General features: G+C 45.5%; 1 protein-coding gene across 11 annotated transcripts in view; it reads left to right on the plus strand.

The window, feature by feature from the left end:
- The window catches only part of PDE10A (phosphodiesterase 10A), a 645,525-nt gene extending 621,013 nt beyond the window's left edge, over positions 1-24,512 (plus strand). For 9 of the 11 annotated variants that reach the window (XM_089332463.1, XM_070073294.2, XM_089332462.1 and 6 more), the window contains 4 exons: positions 11,046-11,157; positions 14,915-14,995; positions 17,578-17,666; positions 18,915-24,512. In XM_089332463.1, coding sequence (XP_089188589.1) covers positions 11,046-11,157; positions 14,915-14,995; positions 17,578-17,666; positions 18,915-19,023 — 391 coding nt within the window. In that variant the 3' untranslated portion in view covers positions 19,024-24,512. The remainder of the gene's footprint in view (positions 1-11,045; positions 11,158-14,914; positions 14,996-17,577; positions 17,667-18,914) is intronic. The other 2 variants (XM_089332461.1, XM_070073291.2) reach the window with 1 other exon arrangement.
- Positions 24,513-24,723: the final 211 nt, after the last annotated feature.

Below are 24,723 nucleotides of genomic sequence, written 5' to 3' on the forward strand. Positions count from 1 at the left end.
AAATGCCAATACTTGATTCTTTGAAAAGATTATCAAAATGGATAACCCTGAAGCTAGACTAAGACAGAGAAGGGAAAACAGACCTAATCACCAGTCTCAGGAGAGAAGGAGGGTATCATTACAGATTACAGGCATTAAAGCAGGAGTGCGAGATGATTACAAACACTGTCATGCAGGTGAATTTAAGACATAGATGAAACTGGTAAATTACTGGAAAAACACAACTTACTGTCCTTGTACCAAAAAGGAGCCAACTATCTGAATATTTCATTAAGGGAATTTAATCTTGAAACAAGCAACCAAGACTGGACTTCATGGCTTCACCTGGGAATTCTATTAATCAATATTAGCAAAATCTTTCCAAAAAATGGGAATGGGAATAATTTCTCTTACACCAAATCTAACAAAGACATCACAAAAGTCATCAAAGATCAGTATTCCTTGTGAATGTAACCACAACGTTTATAACAAAGGATAAAATCGTTCAGTAACATGGAGAGATTTATCCTAGCAAATGAATCTTATTGTAAGATTTCAGTGATGGCAGAATAATCTTAATTAACACAATATTTTACCCCACATGATCATCCTAATAGATCCAGAGAAAGCACTTGACACAATTAGATCTCCACTCATTGGGAGCGGTATCTCAGCAAACTAGGAATACGAGAGAAATTCTTTAATTTGGTGAAAAGCATCTTTGAAGCACCATAGCTACCATGATGATAAGTGATACAGGCACACCTTCTAAGACTAAAAACGGTGGTGCCCACTCTGACCGCTTGTGTAGTACCTGAGCTATAACTCCTAAACAGTGCATCACAGCAGGAAAAAGAAACATATGGTCTGTGGATTAGAAAGTAATAAATAAATCTGTCTTCACTTGTCAACGTCATACCATTACTAGATCCTAAGGAATCCAAAATTTGTACCAGGATTACTAAGTGAATTTAGCAAGTTCACAGGAGATGTGTTCAACATGTGTAAAAATCAGTGTTATGTTTGCATACAAACAACTATCAGTTAGAAATCAGAATTAGCAAACCAGTCATATTTGCTATCTAATAAAGACATCACCTACTTGAGAATAAACTAAAAATCATGTGCAAGTCACTCTGCTAAAAATACAAAGCGTTTTCAAGTCCTGTTCAAAACTGTGAAATACGTATCATGTTTATGCAAAAGTCATTTTTTCTTTTTTTATATTATTTATTTGACAGGTAGAGTTATAGACAGTGAAAAAGAGAGACAGAGAGAAAGGTCTTCCTTCCATTGGTTCATTCCCCCAAATGGCCACTATGGCCAGAGGTGCACTGATCTGAAGCCAGGAGCCAGGTGCTTCCTCCTGGTCTCCCATGTGGTGCGGGGGCCCAAGCACCTGGACCACAGCAGAGAGCTGGACTGGAAGAGGAGCAACCAGGACTAGATCCCGGCACCCATATGGGATGCTGGCGCCGCAGGTGAAGGATTAACCAAGTGAGCCATGGTGCTGGCCCCGCAAAAGTCAATACTGAAGTAACAGAAATACCATTTCCCCCGTGACGAGGACGGAAGCTCCCCACTTGGTCTCTTCAGATAATGCAGCTTTGACTTGACTGTTCCCAGTGGCATCGTCTGCACCTGGACAGTCCTTCTTCCAGGGGTGGCTTCAGCCTGCAGATGAGTATTTTGTACATTGAAGTGGTAGAATTGACTTGGCCGTTTACAGAATGGATAAACAGCACCTCCAGTTTGCATCAGTTTTTACATCTACTCCTTATTTTCTTGCTTGTACAGTGGGAGTTACTCTTTATCTGTGATAACTGATGAGTTTTCTCCACACTATTTTACAAGGCTACCTCTCCCAATTTATCTCTATTAGTGAAGGTGTCATTTCTAAACTGAAGTACAGTTTTAGACTGCTTTCTGAACATCTGTTTCCCTTTGCTTATAAATGTGCTGTCATTATTTGGTTACAAACTCTTGTTTTCTTTGGAGACTTAGTTCCAACTGCTGTTTCTAGTGCAGTCATTTACTGCAGCCTACTCATTTTTCTTCTTAAGTGGAACAATAGTTTTTTAATTAATGAACTTTATTTTTAGAGCAGTTTGAGATAAAACAGAAAAACTGTGCCTTAGTCCCTTTTCTATTGTTATAATGAAATATCTGAGATCAGGTGATTCATAAAGAATAGAAGCTGGTTTCACTCATGGCTCTGGAAACCAGAACGTCTAAGGCCCCGGCACCAGCATCCCCTCAGCTTCTGGTGAGGGCCTTTATGCTGGATTTTTTTTTTTTTTTTTGGACAGGCAGAGTGGATAGTGAGAGAGAGAGAGACAGAAAGGTCTTCCTTTTTGCCGCTGGTTCACCCTCCAATGGCCGCCATGGCTGGCGTGCTGCGGCCGGCGCACCGTGCTGATCTGAAGGCAGGAGCCAGGTGCTTCTCCTGGTCTCCCATAGGGTGCAGGGCCCAAGCACTTGGGCCATCCTCCACTGCATTCCCTGGCCACAGCAGAGAGCTGGACTGGAAGAGGAGCAACCGGGACAGAATCTGGCGCCCCAACTGGGACTAGAACCTGGTGTGCTGGCACTGGTAGGTGGAGGATTAGCCTATTGAGCCGCGGAACTGGCTTGGATCTTTTTTTTTTTTTTTTTAAGATTCATTTATTATTTACTTTGAAAGCAGAGTTACACAGAGAGAGAAAGAGAGGCAGAGAGAGAGAGAGAGATTTTCCATCGCTGGTTTGTTGCTCCCCGTCTTCGTGGAGGAACGACACAGGACCCTGCGCTGTTCTTTTGTCTGCTCGGCCCTCCCCGGGTTTGCTGCTGGTTCTTCCTGGGTTGGCTACTGTCCCTTCCACCTCCGTGGAAGGGCGGTTCCCCCTGCCACATTCCCCACTTCCGCGGGGGAGCGGCACACCGCCGGCCGGCTCTCTCGGGGGCTGCTCAGATGTTCCTTCAGATAGATGTTCCCCTTAGATGTTCCTGGTGCATGTTGTCTCTCTCCTCCTTTATAGTCCTCTTCCGCCAATCCCAACTCGGCTGCCCACACGCCGAGTACGCTGCTCTCCTCCAATCAGGAGCAGGATCAGCTCCTGGAGGTCATCACTCAAGTTGGCAAGAGGCAGCTGCGTAGAAGCTGTTTTCTCCTCTCCCAGCACCATATTGTGGGAGAGCAGATGCATAGAATAAGTCTTAATTCCAGTAACTTAGTCCAGTCCGGGTTGCTCCCCACATGGTTCACTTCCCAGATGGCTGCGATGGCCAGAGCTGGGTGGATCTAAAGCCCGAAGCCAGGAGCTTCCTCCTGGTCTCCCACATGGGTGCAGGGGTCCAAGCACTTGGACCATCTTTACTGCGTTTCTGGGCCATAGCAGAGAGCTGGATTGGACGTGGAGCAGCCAGGACTTGAACCAGTGCCCATATGGGATGCCAGCACTGCAGGCAGAGGCTTTACCTGCTACACCACAGCGCTGGCCCCTCCATAAGCAGAGGGCATCGCACGCTGAGACAGAGCCAAGTCTTTCCTTTTCTTATCAAGCCATTGCTGCCGTCGTGGGTCCCACTCAGGACCTCATTGAATCCAAATTACCTCCAAAGCCCAATCTTCAAATACCATTAAGGTAACCACTTTGGGGATTAACTTGCCAGCGCATACACTTTTGGGCAACACATTCGAATCACTGTAAGGGGCAGTAAGAGTTCCCATGTGCCCTCTGCCCAACCCTTGAACAACCTCTCCTGCAGTTTTTTTATTTTTTTTTTTTAACGTGAAAGCCAGAGAGAGAGAGAAACAGAGAGGGAAAGAGAGAGATCTTCTGTCTGCTGGTTCAGTCCCCAAATGCCCACAGCTGGATCTGGGCCAGGCTGAAGCCAGCAGGTAGGAACTGGTGTGGGAGGGACTCAGGTTCTTGACCATCCCAAGCCGTGTTTCTACCATGCCCAATGCATGTTACAAAAAAAAAGCTATGCATGAATTTCAAAAACTTTTTGCAAAAAAAAATGCAACTTTTTGATTATGTTTTTCCATGAATTTTTTGAAATATCTTCATATGAAGTTTGCTGTAAACATGTTTTTAGGTGGACATAAGTTTTTAACTCCTTTGGGTAAATGCCAAGGAGTGTAATTGCTGGTCATTTGGTGAGTTTACGTCCAGTTTTATAAGAAATGTACCAGACTGTCTTTCGGATTGGCTGGTTTGCACTCTCACTGGCAGGGATGAGAGTCCCTCTTGCTTATCCTTGTCACTAGCGTTGGTCTTGCTGTTCTGGACTCCGGCCATTCCGACTCAGGCTCTCGTCATTGCCTTAATGTGCATCTCCATGATGAAATATCACATTGAAAATCTTTCATGTGCTAATTTGCCGTAAGCATATTTTCTTTGGTGAGCTATCTGTTGGGATCTTTGGCCTATTTTTAAATCGTGTTGTTTTCTTATTGTCAAGAGTAAGAGTCTTTGTATATTTGTGATAACACTCTTCCATCAGGTACGTCTTTTGCCAATAATTTCTGCTAGTCTCTGGTTTCTGTTTCCATTGTCTTGACAAAGTGTTTTCTGAAAAGAAATTTTTAATCTTAATGAAATCCAGCGTACCCTCTTTCTTAGATTGTGCCTTTGGTATTATATCTAAAATGCCAGCACCAAACCCAAGGTTGACAAACCCAAATTTCCTCCTGCGTCTGCTTCAGGAGTTTCACAGCTTTGTGTTTTACATTTGGGTCTATGATCCATTCTGAGTCATGTGTAGTCTCTGATGTATTTTTTTCTATATAGATGTGATGTTGGTTCCAACATTTCTTGAAAATAAAGCTATATTTTTCTTTTTAAAGATTGTACTAATATAAATATAACAAGTTTCATGTATTTCATTGAAATAATTCTAGGGCAACCATACTTGCCTTCTTTCTTCCTTCCCTCAAACTCACTCTCCTTCTTTTCTTTCCTGTCTTTAATTTTTGCAAGAACATTTTTTTGTATTTCACAAATACAGTTTTAATAGCATGATGATACCTCCCACCGTGCCTTCCTTCCCTCCCTCACTCCCACTCTCCCTCCTCCTCCTTTTCTTATTTTGCTTTCAGTCTTTACAATGACTTACTTTCAGTTTTCTTGGTAATCACACGTGTGTGTTGAATACCTAATTTAGTTTTATTTAATAGTTTTAATACATTGGTGTCAGATATTGTTGGAATCTTTTTAGTTAAGTTTATGATAATATTTCTTAGTTGATTTTTTCTAGAGACCCTGACATCATTTCTTTGGGTAGCTGAGGTTTGGGAGACTATATGTCCTCTCTTTATAACTGGAGTCAATAATGAGACACAAAACCACAATGACATTCATTCAAAGAAATAAATGAGACTTTAGCTAAGAATTTAAGTTACACAATATATCAAAAAATGCATCTGTTCTTCGAGATTCATTGTATCTCTGAACCATAAGTAAATGGTGACATTAAGGTAGCCACTTGTAATAGCATTTTTAGTTAGATGTGCACATCAGATATCTTTTTTTTTTTTTTTTTCATCTTAAATCAGGGTGGCAGTATGGCCCAAGAGTTCAGCTGCCAGTTGGGATTTCCACATCCAGTTTTGGTGTCCCTGGTTGCAGTTTCAGCCCTGTCTGGTGATTCCAGCCGCTTACCAGTGTGCACCTGGGAGCAGCAGGTGGAGATCAAGTAGTTGGGTCCTGCCCATTCATGTGGGGAGTGGGATTGAGTGCCCAGCCTAGCCCAGCCTTGGCGGTTTGCAAGCATTTGGGAAATGGACCAGTGGATATGAGTGCTCGCTCACTCTCTCTCTCTCTCTCTGATTTTTAAAATGTTTAAATGGATATGTTTTCTTCACTTATTTATTTTGGAAAAACTTAATATTTAAGGTTACTGTTTGGCAGAATCTTGGAGGGACCACACTGTCCAGTTTGCTGATCAGTCTCAGCTGCCGCCTGTGGCTCTGATGTAATTCCAAGCAGCTTCCTATTGATTCTCAAAGCTGTGTGGTCCTGGACATGAGCTTACGTGGTACAGAACCCTCACTGTGTGGAAGCAGAGGGTGGGATTTCAGGGGACACAGAGAATCATGCTGTGGACGCTCAGCCAGTGGTGGCATCCAGAGTTGTGGAAAATCGCGAAGTGATTTCCAAGAAGTGGATATTCGTAATTATTTGTCAAGAAAAAAAATCCAAAATGACAGTTTATGAAAGGTGTGGCTTTCTAATGTGATTGAACACTCGTGTCCTTGATTGTTCTTGTGTTGTGTCCTCCTGCGGTTGTTGTGTGCCATCGTGGTGCTAAGTGCATTCCTAGTGCTGCCCAGCCATCACCGGCAGCCCCCTCACGACCTGCTCTCCTGTGTGAACCGGCATCTGCCACCCAGCATTCACTCCCCTCGCCATGGTTTGACACTAACTACTTTAAGCAGAACCACAGTCTTTGTCTTTTGCAGCTGGTTTATTTCACTCAGTGTAATGTTCTGTACATTCGCCCATGTATGGGAATCCATTTTACGTTTACATCACAGTTTTCCTAGTGTAATAATAAGGAAGTGTCACTCCTCCAGCTTTGTTCTTCTTTGAGATTGTTCTGTCTATTCGAGGTGACTGAGATTCCACATGAATTTTAATTTGAGCTTTCTATTTCTGCTCTATCCAGTTTTGGTAATGTTTTACATGCACTCACAAAGCAGGGCACCTGGTCTGTTCTAGAAATGGGCAGTATCATATCAGGTAGCTCCAGTGTCAGTCAAAGCCTGGTCTTCTTACCACAAGTGTGCTCTAGCCTGTGGTAGAAAATATTTTTATAACCGAAAAAGATAATGTATTCTCAGTAGAAGAAGTGACCTCGTGTACTTGTGACTGCTTTATCCGTTTGGAAATCATTTCGTCTAAGAAAGATAAATGATTTAAAATCCCAGAGGCTTAAAAATACCGAATTGTATTACTTTTTATCACACTGTAAGATGTCTGAAGATCTTGGCTTGCTTAACTTTACTGCTAAGTGACGCTGCAGAAAACCAGACTTTCTGTCTTTTTGCTCTGCCACCCCTGGCCTCCTGGCCTCCTGGCCTCCTGCTGGTTTCTTACTCTCAGGTCAGGTGGACTTTCCCAGGTCACTCTTCCCTCTGTTGATCTCCAGTCTTTGTTCCCTTCCCTCTGGGGCTGAGCACCACTTGTCTTTTTCCTGTGTCGGAAGCCCTCAGCTTCTGATACTTGCTCCCTGCCTTTTATCCTTACCAGGGGTCCTTGCCACCTGCCCCTAACACTGGCTATGTCACTTTCCAGTGCTGACCCCTGTGGCCACGACTCCGCCTAGAAGATGGTAGCTGCTCTGGTTTGAATGTCCCCTTCAGAATTCATTCTGAGATGCAATGGCCATTGCAACAGCCTTAAGAGAAGGGGACACAGGGCAGGAGGACACCCCACTGATGAACGTGTTAAGGTCTTGATTGCCTCCCTGGCTCTCTGGCTTCCAGCTGGATTTAGCCACTGGAGATGAAGACAAAAGATGGGAGGGTGGGGAAGGAAAAACCTGATGTGTTTGCTCCTCTGGCTTCATCCCTGCTGCCCCGTGGTTTAACAGTGCTTGAGAGGGAGGCTCTCCTCCAGTACAGCCCTGCCTGGGTCTGGCAGTTCCCTCCCTGCCCCTCTGGAAGTGGTGACCTCCCCCTCTTTTGCTGCCCCTGAGTGTCTTGCCCTGCCCTGGTTCCCCTCAGCCCTGACTTTGTGAACAGTCCCTTCCTGGATGCTCTGATTGTCTGGGTGGGCCACCTGCCACCTGTTTCACATTAACAAGGGGCTGAGACACACCCTTAATAAAGGAGGTAAAGTTACAATGTTGTCAAACTGGGCCACATTTCTAATTTTCCCACATGTAAAATGATAGTAGACATTTGGGAGGTGGGTCCACACCTCTCTGAAGTGTTCACAGGGCCTAGTATGAATAGCGGAGGTAAGAGTTAAAGGACTTGAATCTTTGATGTCCAGCTCCTGTGGAAATGGTGCCAGCCATTCGGTCTTTTCTACTTGGATACACTCACACAGTAAGAATTGCTGCAGCAGTCACGTGAGAGAGTGTTCTGTATTCATCCCCATACCTCCACCCGACACCTGTTTAAAGGTACTTCTGTGTTCCATGTGGCCCAGCTGGGTGTCGCTGCTTCTGTCCCAGTGAGACATCAGGTCCGCAGCCAGGTGGCTTTCTAGAGCGTGTGGAGTGGGATTGGGGTGGACGTGGGTCTACTTATTCCTCCGTATAATCCATTTGAGATCCTGCATGCTGTGCAACCCCTTTTGCCTTCCTTTTGTAAAGCTGTGTGATTTCTCCCATCTGATTTGTGAGAAGAGGTTTAAACTTCCCTGCGCATGGTGGAAGCTCCTCCTTCTGTCAGCTCTGCACGCCTGCCGCAGGTCTTCTGCTCCTTATTTGTTCCTCCTGGGGTAATGCATGGGGAGGGGGAGGCAGGGGGAGAAGACTGGGGGAGAGAGAGGTAGCTCCTGTGCAGTTCATCTCTTTCATCTTGGCGCTGCCTCCAATGTCTGGACTCCTGTGGCTCATCTCCACCAGTGTCCTGGACCACAGCCACCATCTTCACTCAGTGGAACTGCTCTGGTGTTCTCCTGAGTGAGCTCTGGGCGTCTGCCCTGCCCTCCTCCAGTTCCAGGGATCATTCTCCACCTTGGGGGACAGCAGATCCTCCCTGAGATGTGTACATGTCACTTGGGAAGGGGCTCCCATGTCCTGACCTCCAAACCTGGGACAGCAGTCCCACTGCTGCCTTGGCACCAGCCGTCTCTCCAAGCCCTCCGCGTTTCCTGTTTTACCTCGTCCCCTCATGTCAGCCACAGGGTTTTCTCTGTGTTCCTCGAAGGCCCCAGGCTTGTTTCCACCTGAGGACCTCACTCATGTTGCTCCCTGCTGCAGCTCGCGGGGATCACCACAAGGTTTCTCCTCCTCCCATTTATTTACGTGGCACTGGCTGCTGCGTGAAACTCTGTCTGCTTATTGTCTCCAGTTTCCTGCTAGAATATTAGTTCTGCAGGAGCCAGACCTGTTCTGTTCATGGCTGCAAGTGTCCGATACGTGTGTTTGGAATATATGAATAAAGTGAGACCCTCCAGGATCACTGTACTGAAATGGCTTGTGTCACAGGCAGCCTGTTGGGCTCCTGCTTCATTGTTTTTATTTACCGGGTAAAGATCAGGGCAGGGATATGTTATGATAAACTCAGTCCCTTTCACAATTGGTCATTAAAATGCATCAAGAATTAAATCTCTACACCAGTTAGGTCTGTATTCCATTCCTGGACAGAATTAAAAGCAATCCCAATTCATGTCAATATTTCTTGGCAACCATGACTGTGTGATTTGTAATTCAGAATTAAAAATAAAAGTAACTCTACTTACTAAATGCATTTAATGCCAGATTTCTAATCTGTTTAATGTTGTGGTTAACAGTGTGAAAGCTAACTGGTAAATTGTTTCATCTAACTGATTTTGATGGGGCAGTTTAAAGGATAGCATTTCATAACCTGTCCAATACTTGCAATAGCAACTGTACATGTGGAATCATTTTCCGTGAAAACGTTCTTTTCATATGTTGTGCAGTATCCGGTTGGATTAGCATTCCTTTTGTTTGACAGATTTAGTAAATAAGAACTCATTCATAAGATAAAGTTTATTAGAATATTAACCAAAAGAAATAAATATTAATTTTTGGATGAATATAGGTGAAATGAGATTGGATTATTCTAGTCACATGAAATAATTATTTGTAAACAAAATAATAGATTTATCACATTCTGTTTCTGTTTAAATGAATCTACCTTTATGAAGACGGGTCATATACCATTCCTACAGAAACCCAAATCCAAGAATATGCTTAGAAAATTCCTCAGTAAGAAAATCTTGCAGTTCCCGGATCACTTTAAGAGATTTGGTTCTTCATGTGTCATCTGGGCAGGTTGACAGGAAGAGTATAGACAATTCTAATCAGTATTTTGAGAGTTAATGTAGTCTAATGTGTTAGAGACTTGCTACCCTTTTTGAAATGTAACTCACCAAAAGTAAGGCTGTAAAAAGAAAAACACGGCTCACTAGGCTAATGCTCCACCTTCGGCACCAGCACCCTGGGTTCTAGTCCCAGTTGGGGCACCAGATTCTGTCCCGGTTGCTCATCTTCCAGGCCAGCTCTCTGCTGTGGCCTGGGAAGGCAGTGGAGGATGGCCCAAGTGCTTGGGCCCTGCACCCACATGGAAGACCAGGAGGAAGCACCTGGCTCCTAGCTTCAGATCGGCACAGCGCCGGCTGTAGCGGCCATTTTGGGGGGTGAAACTAACGGAAGAAAGACCTTTCTCTCTCTCTCTCTCTCTCTCTCACTGTCTAACTCTAACTATCAAAAAAAAAAAAAAAAAAGGAAAAACGAGTTTATAAACGGCCTAAAGGAAAGTAGCCGATGGAGAAGAGATGACTTTGGTAACTTTTGGATAATGGTTCCTGGAAAGAAGCAGGGTCCCTCTGAAGTCCAGGAGCCTTAGCTGTTGGGAGCCCATCCAGGTCAGAGGTGCTACTGAAAACCAGGCCGGGCTGCTCAACCTCAGGGCACAGGAGGAGGTGCCAGGCCTCGGTGTGCTCGGGCTGCGGGCAGTCCTGGAGCACTGAGCTGAACAGACTCCCAGCACCTCCCGCTTCCCTCCCCACAAGGGCAGGATTGGTATAGACTTCCTCTCAGAGTTCTTCCCATGAAAATCTAAACGTGGCTGACGGCCGTCAGCGTGGCACAGGGGTTTTGATGAGAGCGGAGCCACGAGCCACCCTGGATTTGGTCTCAGCTGTGGTGCTGAGGCAGCAGGAACAGGTGATTCACCCCCATGGAACTGCTGATAGATGAACGCACTGTTGGTTAGTTCCATTTCCCTGTCCTGCTGTTACTTGTGCCTGGCCTTTTGTGCCCTCTCCTCCCCCGATTGAGTAACTCAGGCTTAAACCTTACTCCTGAAAACAGAGTCTTTCTAGAGCTGATTGTGAATGTGCCCATGCTGTGCTGACCAATCTTACGTCATTGTCTTCCAGAGACCGGGTAATTGGTTTGATGATGACTGCCTGCGACCTTTGTTCTGTGACAAAACTGTGGCCGGTTACAAAGTTGACAGCAAATGATATATATGCAGAATTCTGGGCTGAGGTAAGTCTCTGATTCTTAGTTAACATAGTTAATATCAAGAAACAGGAAGTATTTGAAGAGACGCTGAATATATGGGCAGTTTACTAAAGTCTGCTAGTTGCCAGTGTTGTAGCTATTTCAGAAAGGGTGAAGGATTTAGCAGGTACTCAGATCCAAAGTGATCTCAGTTACTCTGCGCTGTGTGCGTGGTCAGTTTCCTGGTCTCAGCTGCAGCACTCCGGGACCTTATCTGCAGAACAGCAGTGCAACAGTGCCGGTGGTTTGTCCGCTCAGTCCCTAACCACTCCAGGACATCCGCCTTAGGGAGGCAGCAGACAAAGCCTGCAGAGGAACTCAGGATAGATCGTGGGCCGTGGCTGCGGAAGTAGGCACTTTGGAGAAGCTTCCTTTTGGACCATGGGCGGAGGGAATATGCAAATACACACACAGGTCAGTGCACCTGGAAGCTGAGTTCTGTGTGTCTCCTGACACAAGCGTGTGAGGGGCTGCGTCGTCTAACGTGTCAGTAATGAGCGAGCGTTCACTCCTCAGCCTGCTTCCTGAATTGTGTGGGAGAAACAGAACACATTTCTCCTTTCAGATGAGCCACACCTCGGTCCCTTCACCTGCAAGTATTACCGGGGGGGGGGGGGGGGGGGGCACTAGGAATCCCTTGGGAACCACCTCTAGCCAAAGAAATGAAAGTAAGTTTGAAAGGAAAAGAGTTATGTGGTTGGTGACTCAGCCACACACCCACTCGTCCAGAGGAGCAGGTGTGAGACAGAGACCCAAGAATCGTTCCGCCACGGGGTAGCAGGCCTGCTCTGTTAGGTTTGGTCGTTTCATGCCGGTGGACCCAAGTCTTGCCGCATGAGGACCGCAGGCCCGAGTTGACTGTGTCTGTGCTGCTGCTTCTCCAGAATGCCTCTGCATTATGCCTGCCTTAGTAAGATATGTTTTCTTTATTGTGTGTTATTAGAACCTAATTCCTACCAGGCTCAATTAGGAAGACTGTTTCGGATGTACATGCATTAACTGTAATATTTGATTTCATTATTGAATTCAGCTGAATTTGCATGTTTGTAACCTAGAATACATTCTGTAAATATCACATAGGAAAAGTGGCCTGAAGCTAGCTATTGTATTATACATAGTTTTACCTAACAACGATACATTTTTAAAAAAAATTTTAAAGATTTATTTTATTTGTTTGAAAGACAGAGTTACAGAGGGAGGTAGAGACAGAGAGGTCTTCCATCTGCTGGTTCATTCCCCAGATGGCCACGGTGGCCGGAGCTCCCACATGAATGCAGGGGCCCAGGGAGTTGGGCCATCCTCTATTGCTTTCCCAGGCCATAGCAGAGAGCTGGATCAGAAGTGGAGCAGCCAGGACTAGAACCAGTGCGCATATAGGATGCAGGTGCTTCAGGCCAGGGCTTTAACCCACTGCACCACAATGCCAGCCCCCATTTTAAAAAAATTTTGACAACTCTATTTGTATTATAAGTGTTGATTGACATACAACAGAGGGACAGGCGTTGGCCTAGTGGTTAAGATGCAAGGGAAGAATTCTGCACCCACACCAGATTTCCTGGCTTTGATTCCCAACTTCAGCTTCATGTGTCAGGTCTGTGCTAATGCAGACCCCAAGAGGCAGCAGCTGGTGGGATTCCTGCCACCCACATGGAAGACCTAGACTGAGTTCCTGGCTACTGGCTTCAGCCCCAGCCATTGCAGGCATTTAGGGAACAAGCAAGTAGATGGGATCTCTCTCTTTCTCTTTCCCTCCCCTTCTCTCCCCTCCTCTCCCCCCTCCACTTCTTCCCTCCCTCCCCTTCCCTCTTTTCTCCTCCTTTCTCCCTCCCTTTCTCCCTCTCTCTCTTTTTCTCTCCTTCCTTTTCTCTTTCTTTCCTTCTGTCCCTCCCTCCATCTCTCTCTCTCCTTCTCTGCCTGTGAACGTGAAAAGTGGCAGACAAGTAATGTAGACCCCCTCCCCCCGTTGTAGTCCTCCTGATCATTCAGTCCACGGGTGTGGTTAAGGGCCCATGCCGCTCACAAGCACAGTCTTCAGGACCTGGCCACCCTGGAGGCAGGGAGGTGACTGAAGTCCCGCCCGTCATCTAAATATCCACAAAGCACCATGAGCTCTCGGCTGCACCGTCACTCCCTCCCTCAGACCACCACCGAGTCCTGCCTGCATCCGGCAGCTTGCTGCCTGGACTCTTCTCTCCCTTTGGAATCAGCATGGTGGTGGCTGAGTGCGTGGTCTTCAGTGTTGCTTAGACTGCAGTCCTGCTAGGGGGTGGGGCACTGCCTGTGCAGTCTCGGGCCAGGTTTCAGACTCTTCCCTGTGCCCCAGTTAACACATGGAATGAAATTAACAAATGACGTTAGCAAACCGATGAAAAGATACACTTATTTGGGGGCAAACACGTTTTGAAATCCATGTGCAGTTTTTTCATAACTTTGACCAGACCGCTCTTCAATTCTGATTGCATCAACATCAGCTTCAACCCACTTCACTCTGCTAAAGACCAAGAACATGACCTGGGTGCCCAGAGCCCCACCTACCAGGCCCCTGCCCATTGCCTGTCTGGACATAGCCCTGTCTCGGCCACTGCTTGTCTTGACCCGGCCTCTCTAATTGCTGTTCTGGCCATTTTTCCTGACTGTGCCCAGAGCACTCTCCAGCCCTCTCCCTGTCCCTGCTGTGTATGCGGTCACTTGTGCTCTGTATTTTCCAGTTTCACGTTGATCCTTATTGTAAGTTTGTATCCAAGTCACTGTTCACTTAAAAACCATGTTCCTTATCCAACCTGTAGCTTCCTTGATGCTGAGGGACTTTATATGTTTCATTCCCTTAGGATGGAAAAGAAAAAAGGATTGAGACCACTGATGTCAATCAGTAATAAGAAGGCAGCAGTCCGAGCGCCTCCCTTGCTAGGACGGGTGTGCTGGTCCTTTACATACAGAGTTTTAGTGTGGATTATAACAGTTTGTTTCTAGACCCCATTTTAGCACATCCAGGGAGTTTTTAGTCTACACCTGTATTTTCTGGAAACAAGGACATTAAAAATTGAAGAAATAACAAGTATGAGGGAAGAGTAGGGAGTTAGGAGAAACCACAACATGTTCAGAAAGATGATTTTTAACAAGATTTAGAAAATAAATAAAAAGCACGATAATCTGGAAGCCCTGTAGGGTGGGGATGATGTGTGCTCCTCGAAGGTGTAGTGAGTACTGGATGAAACACTGCCGGCCAGTGCTCAGCCCAGCGCCTGCAGCGTGCAAATCCTTGTGAGGATGATCTGTGGCAGCATGCGTGACGATGACATGTACACTGCACCTCACCATGCGTCCTGGCTGACCGCCACCCATTCCTCCCCCAGCAGTGTCCCTCTGCCAAGCCTCTCTGCTTCTGTCCAGAGCAAAACCCTTGGCAGATCCGCGGGGAAGGCCCTGAGGCCCCTCCACGTCGGGTGGTGCTCGTCCCTCCTCCCCATCCCTGCATCTCTTCTGCTTCCAGCGTTTACTGCCGTGTGCACAGTGAAACCAGAGGAGGTGGCTGGGAGCCTGGTGGGTCAGTACCAGGAAAACACACCAGGCAGCAATGCATCAAGGCTTTCATCTTCTTACCACGTTCCAACAGCCGATAACCAGAAACATTGTTTGTCTTGAAGTGAATTAGCAGATAGAGGGTACAACTCACCAGTACTACAATTCTGTAATGATTTGAGAATTGAAGAGCTGTGATTTCCCTCCCTCTTCTTTATCTTAGGGTGATGAAATGAAGAAGCTGGGAATACAACCCATTCCTATGATGGACAGAGACAAGCGGGACGAAGTCCCTCAAGGCCAGGTACGAAACACAGTCACATTGTTCTTGGTGACGTCAGAGAGGGCTGACTGGCCACACGATCGTGCATGAAAAGGAAGCATACCCCTTCTTGTGATGTTTGGGTGTGGGCAGTGGGTCTTTTCAGGCCTCGCGTTTACTGCAGAATTGTGGCGATTGGTCTTGGAGCGTCAGAGAAGTGGAGTAAGGGCAGCCCCGCACTGGGGATGCGGTCCACTGAAGTGAGCTTCCACAGGCATGCGTGCTCCTAGGTGTCCAGTCTCTACTGGGACCTGGACTCTGAACGAGTGTGATTTGTCCCCAAGGCTGCCAGCCAAAGTAGGAGATCCTGAAGTGGAGGGACTCTGTGCTCGGCGTCAGGACCTGCAACCAGTCAGACCCTCTCCATGTAGATGCTGCTCAGGGAGTAGAGAGGGTTGGACTGAGAATTCACAGCTGCCTTCGTCATCCCTTTCAACAGACACAATTACAATGGACAGGCTTTCATTTCTGACGTGAAATAGATGGGAGAGATGAATAGACGTTAGTGTTTTCAACAGGCGGTAAATATTTTGTCATTAGCTGTATGCTGCAGATGTTGATTTAGGCCCAGCTTGCTGTAATGGATAATGCTGAGTATTTTAGTTACCTTGCTGAGTCTTATCACAGCATTGATGGCTTTCCAGGACCTGCTACACGGTGCTGTAATGCTTTGAGAGCCCTTGTACCTGGTGAGCTTTGCGCGGGTTTGCGTGCTGTGTCAGGGTCTTCCTGAACTACCGACCTCCCAGTGGTGTAAGGGTGTGGTCAGTTATGAGCGGGTGATTATGATACAGAATCGGTTTAGAAAATCTTTCCGAAAATCCATAGGATAATGGATTTAGGTAAGTTCTTAAAATTTCCTACTTTATTTAAAGTCAGTTTATATGAAAGTCTGGACAAGTGCCCGGTCGCTGCAGGGCAGCAGCACAGGGAAGAAGCTGAGCGCTGTGCTCACGGTGTTTGCCTCTGATGAGCAATCTGTCTGCAGCCTTAGCTCGCTCTGTGCAGGATGCTCACTCTTCCTTCTGTGTTTGACAGCGCAGCTGGCACAGCCACCCCCACACGTACTGCACTTTTATTTTACAGTTTGATTGTGAGCTTCCTCACACGTGTGGCCGCAGCTCTTTGTCTTTCCTGCCCAGTTCCTGCTTTTCCATCTCCATCACATTTGAAAGTCCTTTCCCACCTTAACATCCCATAAACACCAGCCTGTTTTCTTAAGTTATTTTTTGTTTCATTCTGTTTTGTTGGTTAGTTGATCTGGAATTTATCTTGTTATGTAGTTCAATGATGGGGACCTAACAGTTTTTTTCTTTTCAAATATTTAAACAGTCAGCTCAATGGAACATAGAGGACAGCTGACAATTTCTCATTGATACTATTGGGGTTTGGCTCCTAGTCTAGGGATTTTAATAATAAAATAGGGTTTTTTTATACTAGTTTGGTTTTTGCAAAATTCCAAGTCCATTTACAGATAAGATAATTTTAAATTAAATATTTATGTGGTCAACTAATATTTTACCTACCACATCGCTTCTAGATTGTTGATTACTGTGAAATTGTTCTTCACCTTAACAGTGACATCTCTACCATGCAGTGATTTTCTTGTTCTTAGAATCTTACGCCCCTGGCGTCTGCTAATGTCACAATAAGAAAGCCTGTGGGGGGCCAGGAAGTTAAAGGTGTGGATGTAGAGACACCACCCTAGCAGGATCATCGTGACCATGGCCTTGGCGGCAGGAGAGGCAGCTCTGATCCTCCTCTCTCCTTTGACGCATCTCATTGAAGTTCAGTTCTGTAAAGCAGTTGGACAGCCGAGGTCTGGGGTCTCCTCATGGAGGACCGCTGTTTTGTTTTGTACATATTAGGAACAGCTAGGCAGTCAATTACAGCTGGCCGGACCGTGTGCTCTCACCAACAGTTGGTTACATCTGCTCCTCATAGGCCCGTCTCAGGGGGCATCATGTATGTGCACAGTGACTCAGAATTCCTGATAAAACGTCCTGTCACCGATCTTTAAAGTGCTGTAGACTGTTAAACTGTGAAATCTAATATACTGAGAAAACAATAACCCAAGAGAACCGTGACCTTTGCTGTAGTTCCAAACCCAAGGAATGAGTGGAAACCAAAGTAGGTGGGGGGTCGAGTGTCACACAGAAATCCCCACGTTCTTCCTGAGCGTCAGCTCGGAGGAGGCAGGCGTGTGAGCGAGAGCAGGTTTGAGTTGACCATGTCCGGGAGAGCGCTAAATCTGACCGAGACAGCAGCATGACTGGGATTACGACAGGACCGATCTGTGAGTAGCATCTGTGTAATGCATTGGGTTTGAAATTTCAGTGAGTATGAACTTTGTAATATGCCCAGGCTTTGTATGTGTTTTATTTCTAGGATATATTTTAATCCACTTTAAAATGTTCTACTGTAGCAATCACCTTCCCAAACAAACTAAGGCATCTAATTTTATAGTTAGACCTCAGACAGAAAATTCACTTAGGATACCCAGGTGCCTCTGTGACCACTAACGTTCGGTGTTGTTTCTCATCCTGGTTTCTGTGTGGAGGCAGCTTGGATTCTACAATGCTGTAGCCATTCCCTGTTACACCACCCTCACCCAAATCCTGCCTCCCACCGAGCCTCTGCTTAAGGCATGCAGGTACGTACCAGACACCACGCTGTCATGTTACCAAAAAAAAAAAAAAAAAAAAAAAAAAAAAAGCAACAGCTTTGCTCTTCATCCTGACCGAGGCTGTGTGTGTTTTATCTGCCGTTTACAATGGATGTCCGAATCCTATGGGCCGTGTGTTTGCCTAAGTATTGAGTTGTGCTGTTCATGGGCTGTGGGAGGTCCTAGCTGAGTGACTTCCCCAAGGGCAGCTTCTCTCCTGGGTCTGACTGATATCAAAGAGGGATCTTGGGCACTGACTCTCACTTTGTTCTCGCCCTGTCTTCACAACAGCACAGAGAGAACAGGTGGCAGCATGGGCCTGACACTGCAGGGGGTCAGCTGTCCAGCTGACCAGAGGGTGTCTATCCAGAGACCACTCAGGGTTGGGGGATCCTTTCCCCTTTCTTGTATCTGCCTGCATGCATTTTGTCCTAAGGTTTGTGACCATCACATCTCTGCCATGAGGCCTTATCTCCTGGGCCAGGCTGCGTCCCACTGCCCGTGACCCAGAGCTGGCCACCAAGGCAGAGCGGCCATGGCCTTCAGGAATCACGCAGCCTTGGCATCCTTGCAGCTCACTGCTCGCGTACATGTGAGCAGCATTTACTCTTCAAGTCAATCACGCACCACAAGGGAACAAGAAGACTGGTTTGGTTTTTGTCACAAAGATCCCTACTCCATACTCTTTATAAAAAGACAGGGTAGTTAGATCTCGTAGGGGAGCTTGTTAGGACAGGACCTCAGCTTCAATCGCAGTTTGTTGTCTAAATGGAAGAGGGGGAAACTTTAATTAAAAGTAACGTTGCTACCTTCTTCCAAAAAAGAAACTGAAGCCGTTCTGTTACCTGTCTGGCTTCGGTTTCCCCGTCCTCTCCTCGTCTGGTTGGAAGGCTGACCCCAGGAATACTGGGACTTCACAGAGATCCTGTCGTATTTGTAGGAGTTCCCCTCGGGGAAGGCGTTCTCTAGCAGAGCGCGTGCAGGAAGGATCTTCTTGCCCTTGGCCGGCTCTGCCACAGCAGAAATCCAAGCTCTGTGCTCGCTTTCTCTGCTGTCGAACTGACTTCACGCGTCTTCCTTAAGGAAGCAAAACAGACCAACCCAGCCAGCCCTGGGCGGGAGAGCGAGAGCGCCTGCCCGGCCGTCGGCAGGGCTGCTGTGCTGGGTTGTGCCAGGACAGCTTGGCCCAGGGCTCCTGTCTGCAGCCTCACCTGTCACTGCGTCTTCCATCCCTAGGGATAACCTCAGTCAGTGGGAGAAGGTGATCCGAGGAGAGGAGACGGCGCTGTGGATCTCATCACCAGCCACGGCCCCCGACCCCTGTCCTGGGAAGACGGAGGACTGATTGCGGCCCAGGGCCTCGTCCGCCTGGAGTTCCATCGCTTCTTTGACTTTCTTTCCTTTTGTTTTTGTTGGGGGGAGGGAGGGGGAACCTACACCTGGTACGTGGGGTGCAAAGCTCTTCAAGATGGTAACATCAGGCACACGCGTCAGGCAGCTGACTTGCTGCCAGCCTCAGCGGAAGGCATCGCAGACAGAACACCCAGCGGCCCCCGGACTCTGAGGTCAGCTGGCCCCGTGGATCCAGGGACTCTGCACAGTGGCCTTTGCCAACAGGCCCACGTCACTGAGGCCATCACGGAAATGGACACAACGATCCCTAAGGGTACTTCTCATGGTTTCTTCCGAGTGGGGGTTAGAATGGTACTGTCATGGCTGTGTTCTGTGGCCTTCATGGTGGGGTTTGTTGTTGGCCACCTGTGGTGGTGAGTCGGAGCCTGCAGTCCAGGACAGGCGTCCCTGAAGCCACAGAGCAAGCAGGGATGGGAAAAAGCCTTGTTTCAAAGCCCGGGGAATTCAGGCAGGCAGACAGGAGTTGTTTGAGTTTGTACCAAAGGGCTTAGACGCATCAATGTCACCATAAGCAAAGTAGACTTCTACCCTTTTGAGAAGAGAAGCAGGTGTACATCACGGCAACTCTCAGCACTTCAAGTGTCAATCCAGAAACTGTCCGAGAACTTTTTTTCGTTGTTTTTTTCTTCACTGTAGTCTTCGCAAATTGACTGAAACTTTTGCATAAAGAACAAAATAAAAGCAAGGCATATACTTTTTTTAACCATTAAGTCTTATGGATGTGAAATGTGAATTTTTAATAATGATTCCTTTATATTTTTACTTTGTGTCACTGCAGAAATTTAGACTCATTCAAAAATGAAAGGTTAAATCTAACCATTATTCAATTAAAAGACCATATATTTCCCTCAAAATCACTTGAGACCATAAAGTTCAGTCTCCTGTAAGTTCGTCTGGCTGTGCTGTGTTTGTGGCGGCTGCTCCGACCTCAGGGCAGGAGGGAGCAGCAGTGCAGTCCTGTTGCCCCGGGTTTCTGCCCTCTTCACTCTGCCGCAGAGCAGACACCACATAGAGCTCGGGGGTCTGGCTGGTGCTCCTGTGTAACTTGGAGGTCGGCTGATATGACTGTGCACTGTAAATGTTGTGAAAAGGCATAAAACCGATACTCCGGACCCCTGCCTACAAAGATGATTGGGCAGTCACTTCCAGTGCGTGTTAGTATGTCACAGGTGCTTGGTACGATGGTGCAGTAACTTCTAACTGGTTACTTCCAACCTGAAGAACTTAGAATCTCAAGAAGTGACAAGACAGTCCTTGACAGACAGCCCATCACAATGCACATGGCTGGAAACTGATAAAGTTAACTTTTACAGTTTGCTTCTACATATTCAGTGTTGTACAGAGTGATACTCATGAACTTGGCTTTACAAAACTAAATTGGAGGCTTCTGCAGCAATTTATTTATGTTGCAGCAGAGTTGGCTGTCCATCAGTATTGTTCTTATTTTAAAGTTAACACTGTGTGTTCAGTTTCATTATGGGCTTCTGAACGTTGCCATTTCCCTAGATGAAGCTCCATTTGCTATTGGAACTGCAGGCTATGAGGTAGAATGCATTACAAAAGAGAGGTATACCACTGTGGCTGGACACACACACACACACACACACACACACGTATGTATGTAATGTGTGTAGAAACACATAGATGTATATTTGATACACACGTATGTATGTACATAGACATACACGTGCATGTACATATATGAGATATACACCCATATGTGTGGGAGACTGGCAGAGACACACAGAGGCATAGGGAAGCAAACATATATGAAAAGTGAGAATCAGCCCTGTTCTTCAAAGTCTCTGCATTAGGAAACATCTGTTGCCTGATAAGGAGTTGATTACAAAGCGGGATTTTTGTATGCATTGTCATATAGCAGCGTATTTTTTTTCTGCACATAAATTTGTGAAACTGGATCCCCACGAATATAAAGTGAATCCCATACTTTAATCCAGTCATCTAATTTAACTTAGAGGCTGAATTGCAGGAGAAGGAATAGCATTTAAGATTTTTTCTTTAATCAGCTGCAGGAATTCTCCTTTGTGCAGAACAGTCAGAGAAGTAGGACTCTCTTGGCCATGCTTGCCTTTTAAAACTGCTGTTCTGATGAGACGATTACAAAAAAGCTGTCTCAGTCTGATGTGGTCAGACACGCCAAGTGACCTGACCTCTGCTTTGCACCTGCGTGGACTCATTAGTGAAACTCTGTCACGACAGGAACACATTCCAGTGAAAACTGTTAACGTGGCTTTCCCCATGTGCTGGATTTACTAAAAACGGTCCAGGGTGTAGTGGTATTTAATTAATAATTTGTGGGGAAAAGTGCAGCATTTTTGGTAGATATAGTTAGAATGCACACTTTAGAGTCCTATTTCTTGTCTTTTTCCCAGATCCTGGAAGGAGGGTGTTTGGTTTGGTTTTGTTTTGTTTTGACTACTGGAAGTTTTGATGAGCTTCTCATTAGGGTGATATATTTCACATTGAGCCACATCTTCTGTGTCCAGTTTAAATTTGGTAACCCACTGTGACTGTAGAATGTTCACTTTGCAGAAATTTATATGGTGCACACTGATGTATAATAGGCAAGTTTTATGGTTCCATGCAATTATCGCATTATCTTTTCAGAGTTCGTGAATATATTTTAAAGTTAGAAATGTTCTTGGAAATATAAATGTATGCCAACAATGATGAGAAACATTGAATTCAAGCAGTGGAAGAAAATCTGTAAAAAAAAAAACGGAAGCATCTTATTAATGAGTAGTAGAGTAGCAGACTCGACAAGTTCATTCTAAAAACTTGAAAGGAAACACAGTGGATGTGGACACCAGTGGTCCAAAGTGTTCCGTTGAGTCGGGCAGGGACTGTGAGCTGTTGCATGAGACACCACTGCCGGACAAGAGCCCAGGCTGAAATCCAGCCCCGTCGCCCTCCTCCCGATGCCCGGGGGGAGCGGATCTGTGCAGGAGTTAGAGCGCTGCTCCCCCACCCCACTTCCACAGCAACAGAAGCAGAGGTAGATTTGCCCAGTGTGGGTCTCTTCTTTTTAGCATGCTTCCTGAAGTTTTCATTGTGGACAGTCCCAGTGAATTTTGCTTTACTGATGTGTTCATATTCACTAGATACGTTTGTACAGGATACCCAGAGATGCATAGATCCTTAGATACCCGCTTTTCCCCCCATAGGTTTACTTATGAGTATTGTGTTTCTGGTCTTTTTAACTCAAAATTAAGGTTTGAGCTTTAATAGGACTAAATTATTCACCATGCCTTGAGCTGTGCCTTTGTTTTTAATATTCTCTATTCATGTACCCATTATTTTGCTTTTCTTGCTTAACTATAACTGAGAACACATTTAAGGGGACACACTCCTGGTCAGCTGTATCAACCTGAAAGAATAAGACCTTCTCTCCTCGTCAGACTTCTGTACCTGATTTTACTTCACTGATGTGTACCCTGATGATAATCAACTATTAATGGACACCTCAGATTCAGTCTCCTTTGCAAGAATTTCTAAGAACTGTGACACTGGTCATGAAACGATTGTGTTGGGTTCAGGTACATAAGCATGATTTAGAGTCTGAAAATCACTTCTTTGTTTATATGGTTGAAATGTGTTTGCTTTTTATATTTCACCAATTTGATTTAAGGTTTAAAGACAATATTCAGTTAGTCATTTTAGTGGTCCCTTCTATTGAAAGCTCTAGTCTGATTTTAAAATCACTGTAAAATGTAAATCAGCTTGAGTAAGCTCTGAGGCATTGTTTTACCACACTTGTCAGCACACGGCTGTTATACTTTTACATGTGCTTAAGTTTTTATCCACATAATTTTTCTGACTCCTTAAACATTTATTAAGCTTAAACTAATGGTACCCAAGTCAGTACACAGGTTTCTGTTTCCCGTCATTTCTTATGCTGGATATCTTGGTTGTCTAAAGCATTGGATACGTCATATATGACGATGACAGTAGCACAAGAAGGAAAAACGGTTCAGTGGTGGTGTGGTTCCCGGTGAAGAAGATGCAAGAAAGCAAGCGTCACTGCCTTTCCTCTTCTCGACCTAACAGTGGAGAGCAGTTCCTTCCGAGCTGTACAGGGTCTGCCTGCTGTTAACAGTGAGTGCGAGAACACTGTCGCTGAAGGTGCGGGTGCGAGAACACTGTCGCTGAAGGTGCGGGCCTGAGCGTGGCTCCGGGCACGCACAGAACAACGCCGCCCAGGCAGCAGTGAACAGCCGCACCCGGGGTTTGTCACGTAGGGAAATCCCTTAGTGTTTCATTTCTCCACTAATAATTTTGAAGTACTGTATATTTGCAGAAGTTTGGGTGGATAGTTTTTATTCCTGATGTAAGTTAACTTTTAAAAGTGTATCTCTAATACTCTAGCCCACCTAAAATATCATTAGATCATGGGCCCTGCAACCTTTGTTGTGTTGTGTTTTGTTTTCAGTCAGTTCAACGCCCAGTCCTGTTCTGTATCTCAAGTAGCTTTTGTAAACGGCGTGCGGGAATCTGATTTTCCATATGGTCTGCTGTGTGGCGTGTATGCTGTGTTCGTTCCGCGTGCGATTACAATACACTAGATTTCTCCATAGCAGGCATTGCTGCACAATGCCCCTACCTGTTCCAAATTATGTGCTTGCCCAAAACACTGTGAAACAGTTACCAAAATTGTACAAATGCAGCATTTTGATTATTTCTGACAAGACAAGGTGACTTTCTTTCCATGAACTCATGAACAAGAGAGGTCCTATATCCACACCAAGCATCTCGGAGTTGCTGCCCAAGCGCTCCTTACTGACCAACCGTGGCTGCAGATCATCCAGGCCGTGGGCTATCAGAAACATCTGCCCTGACGAACTGGTTTGCAGAGTCCGTGGATCTGTGTCCAGAGTTGTAACGGGCTCTCTTTTGGAAGGACAAAGAAGTTCAAGTTCACAGTATCCAACTTTATTATAGTTGATGAGTTAGCAAATTTTAAAAGATGATTTTATATAGACATATACAAATCTTTGTAAAATGCGCAAGTGCAATAATTTAAAGAGGTCTTAACTTTGCATTTATAAATTATAAATATTGTACATGTGTGTAATTTTTTCATGTATTCATTTGCAGTCTTTGTATTTAAAAGAAACCTTTGCTGTTATGTTTGTATAATAGAACAGTAACCATTTATTATAACTTAGGCAAGTTGTAAATAAATTCATACTTCAAACAGCCAGTATATATGCATATATGGGTGTTATATTACAAAATTTCTATTTACTTAACATGCTTAGAGCAGTGAGAAGCCCTTTGTTGATATGTAATTATACATATAAAATATATATATGTATGATACATGAAATATATTTAGAAATGTTCATAATTTTAATGGCTATCCTTTGGTGTGAATAATTGAATACAGTTTTTAAAATACCACCTTTCACGTTTATCATTTGCTCTCATTCGTGCGGAAGATAAGAAACATTTTGTAAAAGTTCATTGAAAACCCTCCTGGCCTTATTTGCCCAGAGGACACCAGGTTAACCGTGAGTTCATGTGCTTGGACAAGACAGCACCAGTGTCAGGTTCTGACCTCACTATATAAAGTTAAAGGTCAAAGACTCTCTGGGGAAGCAGTGATTTTTAG

This window comes from Oryctolagus cuniculus, chromosome 5 (assembly GCF_051225735.1).
Source record: "Oryctolagus cuniculus isolate XC-2025 breed Fujian yellow rabbit chromosome 5, ASM5122573v1, whole genome shotgun sequence".
NCBI lineage: Eukaryota > Metazoa > Chordata > Mammalia > Lagomorpha > Leporidae > Oryctolagus > Oryctolagus cuniculus.